Source organism: Lutjanus erythropterus, chromosome 1, assembly GCF_056507025.1.
Source record: "Lutjanus erythropterus isolate fLutEry1 chromosome 1, fLutEry1.hap2, whole genome shotgun sequence".
Lineage (NCBI taxonomy): Eukaryota > Metazoa > Chordata > Actinopteri > Lutjaniformes > Lutjanidae > Lutjanus > Lutjanus erythropterus.
Window position 1 is genome coordinate 14,564,047 of NC_139317.1, and position 17,781 is coordinate 14,581,827.

The window sequence follows — 17,781 nt, forward strand, 5'->3', positions numbered from 1 at the left end:
AAAAAAAAAGAGAGAGAGACTGATAACAGCAGAAGTACTGATTCATCTTCTTTACTGCAGTAAAAGTGAAAAATTACAGGTTCTGAAATGTATTCAAAGACGGTACAGATATTTGTGTTAAAATGTTGGGAGTGAAAGTAAAAACTTGACAGAAAAATAAATACTCAAGTGAAGCAGATACCTGAAAAATCTAATGTAGTATTTGTACTACTGTACTGTTACTTCCAACCTCTGCTTTCAAAAACAAAACTGATTACAAAAAATGGCATCATATATTTAAGTCTGAAACACACACAAAAACATTTTTGAATTATTTGTATGATACATATCTACGCACTTCTGCAATAGCAGAATTTGACACACTGACATTGTTTTTTGTCCCTGGAAGCGGCAGCTCAAACAAAATAGCTCCTCTCGTGCTGTTCTTTTGTTTTAAATCATCTTCAAGTCAAAATAAAACTCACTAGAGAAATGTAAATGTTAAACTGACCAGACTGAGAACTAAGAAAGAATACTTTCAGAGAAACTGACTCTCCATCACTTCTGAATGATGAAGAGGAAGGGCTGATCTTCGATCTCTCCATTCATGTTCGCCATTTCCACCAAGTCAGTGTTGACGATTTGGATGAACCAGCCAAGGTGCAGCGCTGACTCAAACTTCAGCCGTTTTGACCGATCAGCTGACTTCATGTAGAAGACGAAGGACAGGGCGCTCTCATCGCTCGTGGAGATCCGCTTCAGCCTCTGCTTTTCACACGTCTGCAACAACAAACGTGCACACAAACGTTCAATATCCTAGCAGTGAGATCATTTCTTTGCTTGCAATCATAATAATTAACTTCTTAAACTCAGAATTAAAGAACAATCTTCTTTAACATACATATTTCTTGCTTTCCTGAAACTTAATAGTTAGTCATCCTCCAAGCCCAAAGATTAAAAAGTATGTTAAAAATGTGCCAGACATCAATTAATTTCCCTTCATTTCCCAATCAATTAATGTTATTTGTTATTCATTAACGTTATGATGCCTCATTCTCAGCAAGTCGACACTTAATTCTCCAGATCCACTTGATGTGAACCAATCTGACAGCATCCAATCAAGTTGCATTAGGGAACCACGAAAACCTAATGTTACGTTACTGAGCTGAGGCTTGAAAAATTACGCCAAAAATAATTTTGTTCACGTACAGAACCTGTGTGTTGGTCAACAAAAAAATAAATGCATTACGTAAATTGTGCCGATTGAAAATGATGGAGATGAAAGTTTCCCACTCAAGTTTCAAGTCAAGTAACAAAGTGTAAGACTTACCTGCCTTGACTTGGGACTTCAGTGAAAAGACTTGGGACTTACCTGTGACTTAAAACAATGACTTGTTCCCACCTCTGCTAAATAGAACATGCTGGCTTGCTAATATGCTAAACTAAGACAGTGAGCATGGTAAAAATGACACCTTCTTAGCATTGAGCACGTTAGCATGCTGATGTTAGAATTTAGTTCAAACCACTTCGGTGCAGCCTCATTTGCTGCTGATTTTTTTAATTACTGAAAACTTTCATTTCCATGTGACTTACAAATGTATGAAGTAGGTTGGTGTAAGTGTACACTCCCTCAGTAATAGTAATTACCTCCACTTGTAGGACCACCTTGGTTCCCTCCATGCAGCACCTGAGGAAGCAGCTGGACCCGGTAAAGTTTAGGACCACTGGGATTCCTTCTTCCTTAGTGTCCACAATGCTTGACTTATAGGAGTAGATGGTGATTTTCTCTGAACACAAAACAATCAAAAGAAAATTACACACAATAATGAATGGATGAAAAGTATCTGTGCGATCGGTGGCTTACGTGGCGTGTTGTTACACGCTCGCGCGCTGAATGACAAACCTGGATTTGGTGAAGCATAGACTGTCCTTTGAGAACAGAGACCTCGGAGGTATCGGTGAGTGGCCACATGTTCAATGGCAGCGTTTGCCGTCTTCTGATATTTGAAACTTCCTCTAGAAACTTGATGTGACAAAGAGAACAATAAGACACAGAGGCTTTATTTCAGAATATATACCCTCTTTGTAAGACAAAGGAAAAAAAATACAAAAAAAATTAACTCTTTATTACAAACAAACCTAAACTTTTTTTTTTTCTCTTTTTCATTTAAAATGTTACTTAGAAAAATTATCCTGGTATAACTTTTTTTTCTTTTTTTTTTTTTTTTACCAGTTTCACAGATTATATTTATTTATATATTTAATTTGGAAAGAATATCCTGTGAAACTTCTTTATTGAACTTTAAAAAATATGCTGGCAAAACTTTTGTTCACCTGTTTCACGGATTATCTATCTATCTATCTGTCTATCTATCTATCTGTCTGTCTGTCTGTCTGTCTGTCTGTCTGTCTGTCTGTCTGTCTGTCTGTCTGTCTGTCTGTCTATCTGGCCTCTCAGAGCTTTCTGTACATAAATTTTAGATGTCTCTGAGTTTTTAGCAGCTTCACCAATAGAATTATTTCCCATCAGATGGTTACGATAAATAACTGGTCAAATTATCCAATATTTCACATAAAAAAAACTAAAGCTGACAAAAGTCTGAAAAAATGAACATAATTTTTAATTTATTTATGACTTATTTTCTTCTTTGCAACCCCATTAATCACGTCATGATCCGTTAGATTTATCTTGTGACCTTTAGGAGGGAGTCTGAATGAGTATTTTTTAGTATTTAGTAGTATTTTTTTGAAAATTGAAGCTGATATTCTTCCTGTACTGTATTTTTACTTCAGGAGAATTTTACTTGTAATCAGTATTTTTATTGTTGTATTGGTATTTTTACCTAAAAAAAAATATCTCCAAATACTTCCTCTATGATACTTCTTTAGTTTAGTTTAATTATTTAAGTTATTTTCTATTATATATCTTAATATCATTGATATTGACAATGACATTGAATGTCTGTCTCCGTCTCTTCAGGACTTTACTGTTCTTTAGCTGACAAAGTTTGACATGTTGTATTTTCATAAATATATTAGAAATAAAAATCCTTAGATTTATGAAACCAAACTCTAACTTACTGATTAATTACTACTATTAGCTGTAGTAGAGAAAACCCGAGGAGACAAAAACCCAGTTTACTCACCGAGCGTCACCTTGCGGGTTTCTGACACCACCACGACATCACTGAAGGTGCATCCTCCCCCGTGACAGCCCTGACAGGAGCTGCCGTGGTCGCAGCCCCTTCCGCTCACCACAGAGATGCTGGTTTTGGTCATGGAGACGATGAGCAGGTCCTTGTCCTCATGTTCCCTGCAGATATCCTCCTCTATACCCGCATCCTCCCCTCCCTCCTCCTCCTCCTCTCCCACTCCATTCTTCTCCAACTCTTCCTCCCTCTTCATCGTCATGCTGAAGCTGAGCAGAACGGTGTCCTTGGAGACGGGACGTAACGTCTCCTCAGCTGGGGACGGCGGCTCAGCGGGCCCCTTCGTCCTGCAAGGCTTGTGCACCGTCTGAGGCCCGGGAGGAGGGGTGAGGGTGGGGGGAACAGAAGAGCATGTAGGTTCAGACTGAGATTTGAATCTGTGTCTCTTTGTGTCTGACACTGCGTCCACCTTAATAAAACATCTAAACACACAGCTACTGTTAACTGATTCATAGATCTGCTGCAAACTATTAAATTAAATCAGCAACTATTCTGATAATCAATTAATTTGATTTTTGCGAAAAAGTGTCAAAAGTCTCTGTTTCTGGCTTCATAAATGTGAATGAATTCTGTTTACTTCTCTTTGACGGTAAACTGAACATCTTTGGGTTGTGGACAAAACATAAAGACATTTGAGGACGGTACCCTTTTGGTTTTGGGAAACATTTTAGGGGCCGAACCACTAATCGTTTAATCAAGAAAATAAAAAGAAATCACTCAAAAATTAAAATAATAGTTAGTTGTGTAGATCTATTTCCAGTGCAATACAATATAATCTGATATAAAATACCGAGGTGCATTTTAACTGTTAAACTGTTCAATTTTATTTCCACGTGCAGCTTATGAAAAGCGGTTTTGTATGTCAGGCACACATGAGTTTCGGAAAAAAGACTTTTAAATTAACGACATGACAGTTTGACAGATTATTCTCTTAAAATAACAAGGACTTATGTGACAATATGAACTGGATGAACTCACCAGCATTGGACTGCCCTCAGCTAACATTTGTGCCAACTCCTCAGGTGTGACATCCTGCAGGTCTACACTGTTAATATGCATCAGTTTGTCTCCTTTCCTGAGAAAAACAAACAAACAAACAAACAGGGTTTTTAGTTACAGCTAGAAACAACATTAACCCGTTTAATCCCACCGGTTTTCTCAATTATGGAGAAAACCCAAAACACCATTTGGCAGGTGTATCTCCTCTTATAGTGTAACAGAGTTTCTACGTCCGCTCTGGTTTGCTGTTTTGTTTGAAAAATAAAGAAGTTGCTGAACAAGCTACTTCACCTCTGAATCCTGTATGTTACTTTCAAATTAAAACTCGTCTCTTACAGCATGAAGCATCACAAATGCAGAAAAACACATAGCTGTTACAGGAGAGGCTGTTACGCAGCATCACTTAGTTTATTTATTTTTGAATGAATGTCTTTTATCAGTTGTTGTGTATAAATATACGTGGTGATTGTGCTCGCAGATTTTCAAGTTACAGCAGACTGGACTGCTGGTCTTGGTGGAGGTTTGCTTTCTAGCCTTCTAGTTTCGCACTAGAGACGTCTGTATTTCTGTTTTACTCAGAGAACTGAGATTAGTTGGAAAAAGATGATGTCACATACTGGATTCAGCAACATTTTAATAACAACAACAATAATAATAATAATAATAATAATAATAATAATAATAATAATAATAATAATAATAAGAAGAAGAAGAAGAAGAAGAAGAAGAAGAAGAAGAAGAATACCTGCAGTTAATCTGAATTAATAAATGTTGAAAAGCTGCTTATAAAATTTAGCAGCTCTAACAGTTTATTACAACAAATTATTATTAATATACAGATTATTTTCTTGATTAATCAATAAATTGATGATCCTCAGAAATATATATAAGAAAAACTGTAAGAAAATCTCCAGAGGCCGAGGCCAAAATATTTAATCAACTCATCTTTTCACGTCTCATCGACATTATTTATTTATTAAAACAATCTCTTGCTATTTACAAACCCTTTTCTAAAATATAACTTTTTAGAAATTGTTAGTATATCATGAGCAGCCATCCAGTTAAAATCTGTTTGCAGAAACTGTCTCAGCTCTTAAACCTGAATCAAAACTCTTTTTAGACTTTTTGTTTCATTTTAATAGAATTTTTTCCTGTTCTTGTTTATTTGCAGTAATTGACTACGATGAAATTGAACTATTTTTTATAAATTAACATCCTTTCTATGTCTTGTGTTAAATGAATTTTTTTCTTAATTAATTAATTTATTTATTTATATATTTTTAAATTAAATTTTCCCCGCTCCGGAAAGCACTGCTACGCAAATAAAATTATTCTTATTCTTGTTAATAATAAATGGGGTTTTCTGAAATACTGGGTACTGAAGAAAATGTTGTGTTAGTTGGTGCCAGTGTCTGATTTATATACCTTAATGCTTTTTCTCCACTGGCTTTCCTGTACTTCATCACGTTGTCCACTTCATAGTGGTGCTTCCCGTCATGGATCTGATGGACGATGAAGACGCCTCCCTTAACCAGAGAATCCTAGAAAAAACGAAAAAAAACTTTATCTTAACATCAAACAACATACGCAGTCGTAACTTTCAAAACACATCTCACATACAGCGGCGTCAGAGGACAGATTTCGTCACCCACCTTCAGGTCCATGGTGCCGGCTGTGTTTGCTGCTGCTGATGTCCGAGACTGAAGAAGAAACCAGTGACGGTGGCATTCTTTTATAGCCCACGGTGTGTTTCTGCTTCTGCTTTGCCTGAACAGAAGAGGAAGTAAGAGTGCGGGGTCACTGATACAATCATGGATGGGGAACTGATGTCAGAAGAGGAAGTCAGTGAAGATTGGTAAATCTTAAATAAAAAAGGGGACACGGTGTACATTTATTTTGTTAGAAGGCAGAACTTCAGAGGCGAGAGTCCCTCAATAAAAGTGTTTTATATTTCTGTTGTTGCAAAGGAGCAGCAAACTGACTAATAAAAGTGACGCACACACACACACACACACACACACACACACACACACACACACACACACACCACCCAGTTCTGTGCTGTAACAGTAAACATCTCATTAAACACCTGTTTTGTTTACTATACTAAATCATAAAATGATATGATGATTTGATATGATATGATATGATATGATTTGATATGTCATCAAAGATTAAGAAAACACTTAAATACTGGCTTCTCTGACAACATTACAGTCACATGTGTTTATTCACATTACATGTCGCTGAATGACTAAGTTTCTGTTTGTGAGTTGTAAGCATTCACTTTATGTAAAGGGGGTTGTAATAAGCGTTAGTTAAAAGGCAATAAGACCCTTATAAGAAACTTGTTCATGGTTCATAGACTACTTAAAATAAGTTTTATTAATTTATCTATCATGTCATTGGTAAACCTTTACAAACCTTTTGTTGTTGCTTTTTTAAGATTTATACTTCATACTTCATTATGCATTTGCTAGCAGTTCTAAGCAGGGGACAAAAGCCTGAAAATAGCAAAAACGAAAATAAATCATGGCTAACTGTTAACAAGAGCATAGTAAAGGATTAATTAACCTTAATGAGCTCTGTTCACACTTTAGATCAGATACCCCCAAAATCCAACGTTAACTGCTAATAAATGCAAAATAAAGTATGTAGAAATCTTAATAAACCAACAACAAAAGCTTAATAATGAGATTAACGATGACACAGTAAGTAAGAAAGTTAAGGATGTTAGTTGACCTAAATAACTGTGTTTGTAATGTTATTATAAGCAATTATAAGAATCTAATAAGCCTCTCATTAACATTCTCAAGCTGTCTATAAACAAGTTTCATATAAGAATGTTTATAAATGTCTTATAATCTAACAATACATTTCCTTATGATATTATTAATACTTATATATAATCTTGTTAACATACATTAATGTCAATAAAATCTTAAAATGGCTTTATTATCAATTAACTAATACTTATTGCAAGCAACTTAACACAAAATGATGACAGGCAGGGACTGAACTCAAACTACAGAGTTTGTATTTTCGGAGCAGTGGGCTTTTGTTTTGTTTTCGTTCATGTAGAGGAGCAGCAGACTGACTAATGAAAGTCACACACACACACACACACACACACACACACACACACACACACACACACACACACACACACACACACACCATCCTATTCTGTACTGTGACCATAAAACATCTCATTTAACATGTTTTTGTTGTTTTACTGGATGTTCACTTCCTAAATATTCAATGATTGAGATGATTTGTGACAGTAACAGCAGTGTTTGTGTGAAAATGTATCATAAAGACTCAAAATCCAATACAGAGAGAAGAGGAAATCACAACCGTCCGGTTTATAGTATGTCACATTAGACACAGGAACTACTGGATGAATATTGCTTCCTCTGTGACTGTAAATAACTCTATAGTGGAGACACAGTATCACAGGAGAGGAGGTGGTGTTGGAACGAATATCATCATGGCTGTGATTTAGTCGTAGGCACGAGGCCGCAGGTGTCGCCAGTTAAATATTCTTGATATGAAGCTGCAGCAGTAGGAAATGTGCACTTTGCATTAGCAGTAATCACCGTTCAGCATCCTTCATTCATCTGCAGATTTCCGGTCATAAAGATTATATTAGCAGTAACTGGAATGTCGCCACAGACATCCAGTTTGTAATACTGCAAACATATAAATATTGCAATACTTTCATCACCATTGTGTCACCTCCTTCAGCGACAGAGAGTGAATTAGCAGCAGGGTTTGGAGGGTTACTTTAAAAATGTGTGCCAGTACATTTACTAATTATCTCTTTTATAAAACGTAGCCAGTAACGTAATCCAAGCATCACAGTATTAAAGCGATGTAACTTTTGAATGACCTTAAGATAAAATATGGTGAAATTGTTGAGCCTTGTATGGTGTCTTTAAGACTGCAACTAATGATTATTTTCATCATCTATTAATCGGGCAATTGTTTTCTAAATTGATCAGTTAGTTGTTTGGTCTATTAAATTTCAGAAAATGGTTAAAAATGTTGACTGGTGTTACCCAACGTCCAAGATGAGGTCCTCAAATGTCTTATTTTGTCCTCAGCCCAAAGATATTTAGGTTACTGTCAAAGAACACTAAAGAAACCAGAAAATATTCTATTTTTTCTTCAAAAATGACTCAAAACAATTAATTAATGATCAAACTAGATGCAAATAAATTTAAGAGTTGATAATAATAGAATAATCATGGCAGCTCAAAGTGTTGCTGCTGTTCCTTCCTTTGTTGTGGACAATATATTGATTGATTGATTGATTGATTGATTGATTGATTGATTGATTGATTGATTGATTGATTGATTGATTTAAGAACAAAAAATGGTGGCATTTCCACCCAGAGAAGCATGATAATGAACTGGGAAGCTGTGTGTGCACTGCGCATGGTGTTATATTCATCTTTATTTTAAAATTGTAATCCTAAAAATAATCTCCATTTTTACTAAACGGATCTATAATCTGATTATGTCTTTTTAATCTGTAACTGTAATGGAATAAAGTTACTTTTTTGGTATCCGGATTATGTAATCCCGTTACATATGATCCATGACTTTTCAAGCCTGATTAGCAGATGAAAATCTTCAAAACTGTCACTTCAACAAGCATATTTTCCAAACTATTCCTTCTACTGGATATCTGAACAACTGGATTGTGTTTTTTTCATTATTGTAAAAAATATTTGTGGCCAGTTGTCTCTTGAAAAGACATTTTAATCTCAGAGACTTTTACCTTAAATAAGTAAATAAAGGAAAAGAAATACCACACCATCTGGTGCAATCCCTCCACTGTTTTTAGTAATGGTTTGTGTTACTAAATTTATACAAACACACACACACTCGTGCTATTTCCAGCTTTCCCTGTCGAGCCAGCGAGGTCCAGCTAAATCTGTACACGCTGAGGAGGATTGAGTTACACGAGAGGAACACGCCACTGTCGCAAACCTCCAGGTCTGCCACCACCACCACCGCACGCTGCGGTACAGTATGCCAGAGCTGAGACACCGACCACGTTTCCACCATTATTACAGAGGCTGGCATACACTGACAATCCAAACTCATCCAGGTAGTCTGATACTGCATGACGTGTGTGTTTGTTTTGACTTTCTTTTAACAGCAGAAACTTCTTCTAACAACTCATAGACTCTTTAGTCAGTGTGTCGTGTGTATATTTTACTTAAAATGATGTAAGACTAAAAGTAGAACGTCTGTTTTGATCTGAATTACTTTGTTATTTTCTCAGTGTGAATAAAAATGCCACAAAAAATACCACGAGACCAAAGGAAATATCTAACTCTATTATCCTTTTTTATTGATTTTTGTGTTGTTGCCTGTGCAGCGTTGTGAATATGTTTGAATTTGTTTGCATCTTACAGACTGAATTTGAAACAAATGCTGAACACTAAACACTAGAAAACTATCCACTGATCTGTCAGTGTAAACCACCATTGAGTGAAAGCATCCTGTTGCAGTTTAAGGAACTAGTCTGGTTACAAAAGAGGCTTTGAAAGTACTACACACCCTCCCCCACTCGCTTTTAACTGTATGGTGTGTATTAACACCTTCCTGTATTGTGTCCGTGGGGTGTGTTTCAGATGGTGATACTCGATGTGTTAATAATAGGGGGTGGCCCTCATGCCCTGACCCTGGCTAGCTTGCTATCCAACCCTGACCCTGATCCAAACTCAGGCCCTGGACATGACTTACCCCTCCCGCCCTCCTGCTCGGACCCTCCGAGGCCTCAGACGAACCCACAGACGTCCGACAACAAACGCTGCGGCGGCAAGAAGAAGAGGAGGGCGACAGCCGGTACAACATGTCTGACCTTTGAGCTGAAAGACTCAGTCAGTTAATCAACAAGTCAGGAAATTAGACAGAAAATGATCTATTATAATGATCAATTGATTGTTTATGTAATTGGTAGTATTTTATATTGAGGGTACTTAAATGATCATGAATTCATTTAGGGCTGAACATTTTTGAAAAAAATATCTAATTGTGATTATTCTGACTGATATTTCAATATTATTTACGATATTAACGGTAATGATAATTTTAACATCATTATTCTTATTTTGACTGAAAAACGTTAAAATGATTATGGTGTGATTTTTTGCAGGAATCTGTACCAAATGAAGATGTTTTCTGAAGTCATCATTCACTCATTTATAGGTTTTCACATTTTGCCTTTAACAAATATTGCATATCCTTCGATTTGAAAATAGCAGAAAGACATAATGTGAATTCGATAAAATTTTGATTAATTGCGCAGCTCTAAATTCATTCATGTAGAACTATCAGAAATGTACAAGAATTATCTTGTGCATGACTCACTGTAAGAAAAATACATTAAGTAATGCAACAACAACTAAAGTATTTTAATCATCATGAATGTCTTCTTCATCAGTACGTCTGCAGTTAAAGGGACAGGTCAAAAAAACTGCCCCGTCACAGCGGTGCACATGTATTATGTGTTGTAATCATGATTAACTAAGAATTACTTCTTCGTGACTTCATCATGTTTGTGGCTCTTCAAATAACGTCAGTCCCTCTGCATATTTTGGCGTTATGCATTTGGAAAAAAATAAGAATGAAAATTAGTTTTAAAATGATTAATTTTGGACTATTTCAACTGTCAATTATTTAGTTAGGAAAGGAAAATACTTTTGTATCACGTATGCATAAGCAACAAACGGTTAATTCATGTGATTTCACAATTATACCACCATTAATCATATATTAATCATCAGACGAACAGGTCACCACTTTTTTGAATAAATGCACGCTTAAAATACAGTGTTACCAAGTCATTTTTAAATGAGTATTTATTAGTATTTTTTTCTCTGGATTCAGTTTCTAAAATATAAACTAAATTTAATATTTTGGGGTTTCAATTTGAAGCAATTTGAAGATGTTAAATCGAGCTCTGGGAAATTGTGATGGACATGTTTCAGTGTTTTGTGAGCTTTTATCAGCAAAATAATCAATTCATTGAGAAAATAATTCACAGCTTAATCAATAATTAAAATAATCATTAGGTGTTTACTAACAATAATGAGTTCAGACAAAGTCTTTCTCTTTATCTGTCTTAGAGCGATTAAATTATTATCTCATATCTTGATACAGTATGTCAGCATTTTTAATAGCTGCTCATAATTCTGACTTAAAATGGACTCAAATTATCAAATTATCACTTTGAAGTCAGTCACTTTGACCAAGCTCATATCAAATAATGAAACGTATTTAATTTTGCATCTCATAATGTGGCTTTCTATTCTTATTTTTAGTTTTGTCTTTGCAAACATTTTGGCCACGTTGTTAAGCTTCATATTGGCCTGATAATCAGACTCAGTTTCTACTTAGTCTCACTTCTCTATTCTGTTTAATTCACTGAACAAAATCTGAGGTGTGAGACGTGTGGTTCAGTGGTTCCTGGACTCAGGCTGCGTCAGTTTGCTGACAAAATGAAACTCCAAATAAATGAATGCTTGTTTTTCATTGTTACTGCTATGATCAAACAGACCTTTAGTTCCTGTGTGTCCTCATAGTTCACTTCAGATGTGGTTTGTGTTTAGTCTCTGCAGGCGTGACACTGGAGGAGCAACTGGCAAAGTCAGCGATATCAGAGAGGGTCATTTGCCCCCCGCTGAGCCTCAGAGTGGTAGATTCCTACGGAGAGTGGACCACTCTGTGGGAGAGCCAGTTCACAGCCCTGAACATCCCTCACCTACGCTCACACACTGTGGTGCACACAGATCCTCTCAATAAGGTAAAAACACAAACAAATTCCCCCTGAAGTAGAAACAATGAAGGCATGCATGTAAATAAAAACACGTGTGTGTCTGTGTTTTCATCGACAGAAAGCTCTGCAGGAGTTTGTTTTAAAGCATGATCGCACAGCGGAGCTTCACAGCCTCCCAGACCAGGTTTATATTCTGGATGAAAATGCATTTTTCAATGACATGAGGCTCGGCAAGAAGGAGAGGAAACGTTTAAACATCACGTCAACGCTGAAGAAGAGTTTATCATTCAGTCTGCCAGGAACCAAACTCAGTGTGGATTTCTTTAAGGATCAGGTTGGAGAAACTGTGTATTTGTGTGTGTTCTGCATGGTACGATTAATCTTACAAAGATGTTACTATGTTAATCTACTAGGCAATTAATACATTTAAAAATACTGTTTGCTTGACTTGTTTGCAAGTATTCATATTAATTATTTTTAAAGGAACAATTCACTCCAAACTCAAACATAAAGGAACTACTACTTTCTACTTTCCAGCAAATCCCACCAATAAAAAGCGCTACAGGTACTTTTGGGGTGAACTGTCCTTTCAACCACTGCTCTCACTGACATCACATTCATCGTCACAGTTTTACTCAATAAAAGAAACTTCCAAAAGCATGTGACTCTGCATCTAAATAACCTGTGTTGTGTTTTTGCTTCATGCTTGTTTGGAGTTATTTGTTAACTGGCTTTGAGATTGGACACTTTAAGAGATACGATTACAAACTTGTTTCGAAAACGGTTGTCACAATATTCTGGTATTGATGATAAATTTGACATTTTAACAATGACATCATGTTAATATGACAATATCATATAAATAATCCAGTACCTCTTAAACACGCTGAATGCTCTCACAGAGCAGATCTTACTGAGTTTTCTTTGATTTTTGAGAAAAGTGATTCCTACTGCAGTGAAAAATCATTTATGGTTTTAAACTCTCTCACCGCCTCCCTGCACTTGCATTTTCACTGTAATTCATTTGAAAATGTACAATAAACAAAGTTGAAGATGGATCTGACAGATGGCATCAGTAATCAATAATACAGTCATTGTGAATTCTTTTAGCCATGATAATCATGCAGTGAAAATCTGATATTGTGACAGCCCTTATGTTGCCTCCAAAATAACAAGACTTATGTCTTCAGTATGAACAAAGAGGCGTTGTTGTTTTTGGTCTTCATGGGATTTGTTGACATTTAGATTTAAAAATATGAAATAATTCCAACATAGTTCTTTAAAGAGAATTGGGTTTTTTCAACCTGGACGCCATTTTCCATGTTTTTATGTCAAAGCGACTACTGGGGACAACAATTTTTGAAATTGGTCCCTTCAGCCATGAAACAGGCTGCAATGTTTTCTGCAACCTTGCTCCGTCCAAGTACGTCTAATAAAAGTGCTTGTTTTGCCACTGACAGGCTCAGATTGTTATTCTAAGTGTCAGACAAAATTACGGAAATGATCGCGACTGAGCGAGACCTTTTTATTTAAGAGTAAGATCCTTGTTGTTTTTCGGAAACAGCTGTTCTGTTGCTTTTGCCAAACCCCACCAGACTCCATTCACAAAAAGAGTAGTTTTAACATAATCATTGTCATCTCATTACATCACCAGGAGTGAGAGGGAGGTCACACATCTGAGAAGTAGTGAGGAGAAATGGCATGTACAACCAGAATATTGTCACATCTAACTCTGTAAATTAAGGGTTTATTTCAACCAAACCACAGTCTGTGATTGTTGGAGCAGTGGAAAGAGGAACCAGAATGGTTTTGGTGACTTTTATTTAGTTTCTGTTGAGTTTGAATGAAGCGTGTTTTACAGTGATAAATTACTGTTTCTGTAAATGGAGTTTGGTGGCTTTGGTGAGAGTTATTACCTCTCTGGTTCTGGTTAAACAAAACATATTTTATTCTTTAAAAAAATATCTCTGTAGTGATCCTTTCCATAACATTGTCAGATACTTAAAATAACAATCTGAGCCTGTCACTGGCAAAAACAAGCAGTGGACCTACTATGACGTTGCAGCTCAGATGTGTTTCTCCAGACCGCAGAGAATAGGGTCCAGGTTGAAAAATACCAAAGTTACCCTTTATGCAGCATATGCACACTCTCCAGGCTGTTGAACTGATGAATGTGAACATGCAGGTGGAGAGATACAACTTGGACAAAGTGTTGGTAAAAGGAACAGTGGAGCACATCACCCCTGTGATTGAAGACAAGGAAGAGGATAAGCAGATAAAGGAGCGGGAAACAGAGGGTGAGGCCATCAGAGTGCCTGAAAGGAGGGGAGATGGGTCAAGGAAGAGAGTAAAATATTTTCAAGTCCAACTTCAAGAGGGCATCATCCTAAAAGCCCGCCAGGTTGTTATGGCAACAGGACCAACCCGTGCCCAGATGGCAAACATCCCTTCATGGGTGAAAAGCATCGGAGAGAGTTACCCAGAGGAGCGTTTGCAACACACAGTGCAACTCATGCACCACCTGCCAACTGCTCGGCAAAAACTTAAGGACGCAGATTGTCAAAGACAGAAAGAGACTTTTCCCACTGATGGTGAGTCAGATCTCTTCTTTTATGTTTTCACATTTGTCCAGCATTTTGAGAATATTCAATAGTTCTTTGCTTTCACCTGAAGTTTCAGTGTTTCTGCAGACTTCACTCGCTATCTGAAGCCCCACTCTCACTGCAACACTCTCCTTTACACGTACTGTATGCTTATGTGTGTGTAGAACTGTGTGTAGTGTGTGAAGCAGGGCAGAGAGTTATGGTAGTTGGTGGAGGTCTGACCAGCGCTCATGTCGTCTCAATTGCGCTGCAGCAGGGTGCCAGCCATGTGACATGGGTCATGAGGAAGCACCTGCAGGTCTAGTGACAGTGTGAACCTGCATGTAGACCAACCTTAAAACTTACTGTAGATACACCCGTCTGCCTCCAACACACACAAATCTTCATCGTTTCTTCTGCAGTTAAAACAGTTTGATGTGGGCGATGTGGAAAGCCTGGTGGGTCGGTACTCCCACGTGGAGCACGGCATCAAGATGGACGGCCAAGCCTATCTACGACAGTTCTATAACGAACGGAGTCTCCACAAACGCCTAGCTATGATTCGCCAGGCAAGGAAAGGAGGGGCCGTCACTCCAGAGGCCTACATCCACCTGCAGCCGTTCATCCTGAAGGGACAGGTGGACGTGAAGACATACTGTCAGGTACATGTGCATCCCACAGGGTATAAAGCGCTCGAGGGTCTGCATGACATCAATTTTGTCAGCAGGTTTTGGCCAACAGTTTTCTCAATGCACAGTTGCAAGAAATCAATTAGTATTTCACTATCTATAACCCATAATATCATTAAAAGATTCAAATCTCTGAAAATAGGGAGCAAGGCCGAAAGCCGACACTGAATGCCTGTGACCTTTGACCCCTCAGATGGCACAGCAATAAAAAATCCATATAAGGAACACTTCAGAAAATCACTGTTGGTTTGTCACTGCATCTCCAACTGCAAATGAAGACCATACTCCATACAGAGAGAAAGCCATAAATCAACAAGATCCAGAAAGGCTGCAGACTCCTCTAGGCCTGAGCTCATCTGAGATGGAGTGACAGACGGTTGAAAAGTCCGCTGTTGCCTGACGAGTCCACAGTTTAGATTTTTTGGAAATTTTTGGACATCATGGACGTCCTGTCCTCCGGGCTAAAGAGGAGAAAGACGTTCCTGATTGTTATGAACCTCAACTTAAAAAGCCAGCATCCGTGATGGTAGGAGAGCGTGTTAGTGCCCATGGCATCGTGGGTAACTGTCACATCTGTGAAGGCCCCATTAATGCTGACAGGTTCATACAGGTACACTCCCTGCTTATTTTAGCAGGACAACGCCGAGGCACATTCTGCACGTGTTACAACAGCGTGGCTTTGTAGAAGAGTTCAGGTATTAGACTGACCTGCCTGCAGTCCAGAACTGTCTCCCACTGAAAATGCATCATGCGTTATGAAGCATGACAACAGAGACCCCGCACTGTTGAGCAACAATGGGAAAGAATTTCAATTTCAAATCTTCAACAATCATTGTTGTTAAAAGAAAAGTTGATGTATCACATCGGTAAACATGCTCCTGCCCCAACTAATTTGGAACATGTTGCAGCCATTAAATTCAGGATGAGTGTATATTTACATGAAACAACAAAGTTTATCCATTTGAACATTAAATATCTTGTCTTTATACTACATTCAGCTGATTATAGATTGAAAATGAATTGCAAATCATTGCATTGTGTTTTTATTCATGTTTTACACAATGTCCCAACTTTTTTGGAATCTGGATTTGTAGTATAAACAGAACTAATAGACGTGTGTGAGGTCTGCAGCTGTCCATGTGTCCATTTGGCAGTATAATCCAGCCCTGAGGTTGAGGGTAGACTGACTCATTGCACGTAGAGTGTGGATATAAGCCTGCCATTGGCAGCACTTAGCCGTTTTTATGCCACGGGGCTCTCTTCCCCGTGTACCAATGCTCCACCAAAACAAGTGTTTTAATGAAACACAAACAATCCAGGGCATGTTTTTCACTATAGCACAGTGACAACTTGTGCGGCAAGACCATTCTCCAGCACTGACACAGCACTGTGGAGATAAGTCTGCCAATGCAAGACTAAATTAAAGGTGAATGAGATGTGATAAAATCAGATGAGGGAAGGTTGTTACCTGAATCTCATGCATCTGTCCAGGTGAGTGAAACCAGCTGGTGCTACAGAAGTCAGGCCTGGAGCGTTTCCCTCAGCACTGGGGAGCACTGGACTGGAGACATGATCTGGCTCGCCACCGGCTGCAAACTGGACGTCAAACAGGACCCGCTGCTCTCTGAGGTGATGAAGGAATTCCCCATTCAGGTGGGTTGGACATACAGATGTTTTACTACTGTCTATTGTGGACAAGAGACAATGAAACTCATAAAAGACAGATTCATAGAATGTGTTTGGTTTGTTTCTCCATGAAGGTGATAGATGGTTGGCCGTGCATATCAGAAAGCTTACAGTGGGCAGAAGAGTGTCCGCTCTACCTGATGGGGCAGTACACAGCTCTTCAGGTCAGTCTTTTACATAGTAGAGTTATATAACAATGATTTTACTTTACAGCTTACACGTCCTCTACCTTTTTCGCCCACACAGGTTGGACCTCATGCAGTAAACCTGGCTGGCGGACAGGCCGCCAGCGTGCGAATCGCCAAGGACATCATGCGCCGTCAGCAATCGGACAAAGCAGAGACTTCTGAACTGAGTGCGGAGAAATCTAAAACTGAAGAATATATTCAACAAATGCAAGGCCTTTTATGGCTTTAACTTCAACACTTAGCCTGAAGAACTTAAATGTGTGTCACCTATTATTGATGATCATTTTTGATGATGATTTATGAAACGGGTTACACTTAAATAAATGCTGTGAAACTTACTTTTTTAGGTAACTACTGTTTAAAATAAACAAATATTCATCATTGAGGGTCCAGTCATTCATTTTTAAATATTTTCAAGCCCTATGAAACAACTCTGTGACTCTGGACTGACTTCAGTTGACTGGGAGCAGCAGCTTTAGCCCTGTGCATGTGGTGGAGTTACCAGTAACTTCACACTGGAAGAAGTTGAACTACAACAAAGCTACCAGAGGAAGAAATCTAGTTTGGTTAACTCAGCCGTCTGCAAGCTTTATTATTAAAAGAGCCATATTTGTTCAAAAAAGGGAAAGAAAATCTGTCTGGAGCCACAACTAT

General features: G+C 37.8%; 2 protein-coding genes across 2 annotated transcripts; one reads left to right on the forward strand and one right to left on the reverse strand.

Annotated features, from left to right (window-relative positions):
- Nucleotides 1-35: 35 nt before the first annotated feature.
- il1fma (interleukin-1 family member A) lies at nt 36-17,336 on the reverse strand. The gene is made up of 9 exons (XM_084714444.1): nt 17,169-17,336; nt 16,722-16,877; nt 5,840-5,954; nt 5,613-5,728; nt 4,167-4,263; nt 3,126-3,495; nt 1,883-2,002; nt 1,627-1,766; nt 36-759 (listed from the first exon to the last, which is right to left on the reverse strand). Exons 1-9 carry the CDS (start codon nt 17,195-17,197, stop codon nt 538-540), a joined length of 1,365 nt encoding a protein of 454 aa, XP_084570570.1. The 5' UTR covers nt 17,198-17,336; the 3' UTR covers nt 36-537.
- Nucleotides 9,167-15,054, forward strand: LOC146332720 (uncharacterized). The gene is made up of 5 exons (XM_084714451.1): nt 9,167-9,306; nt 9,836-10,049; nt 11,816-12,009; nt 12,101-12,316; nt 14,168-15,054. Exons 2-5 carry the CDS (start codon nt 9,836-9,838, stop codon nt 14,633-14,635), a joined length of 1,092 nt encoding a protein of 363 aa, XP_084570577.1. The 5' UTR covers nt 9,167-9,306; the 3' UTR covers nt 14,636-15,054.
- Nucleotides 17,337-17,781: the final 445 nt, after the last annotated feature.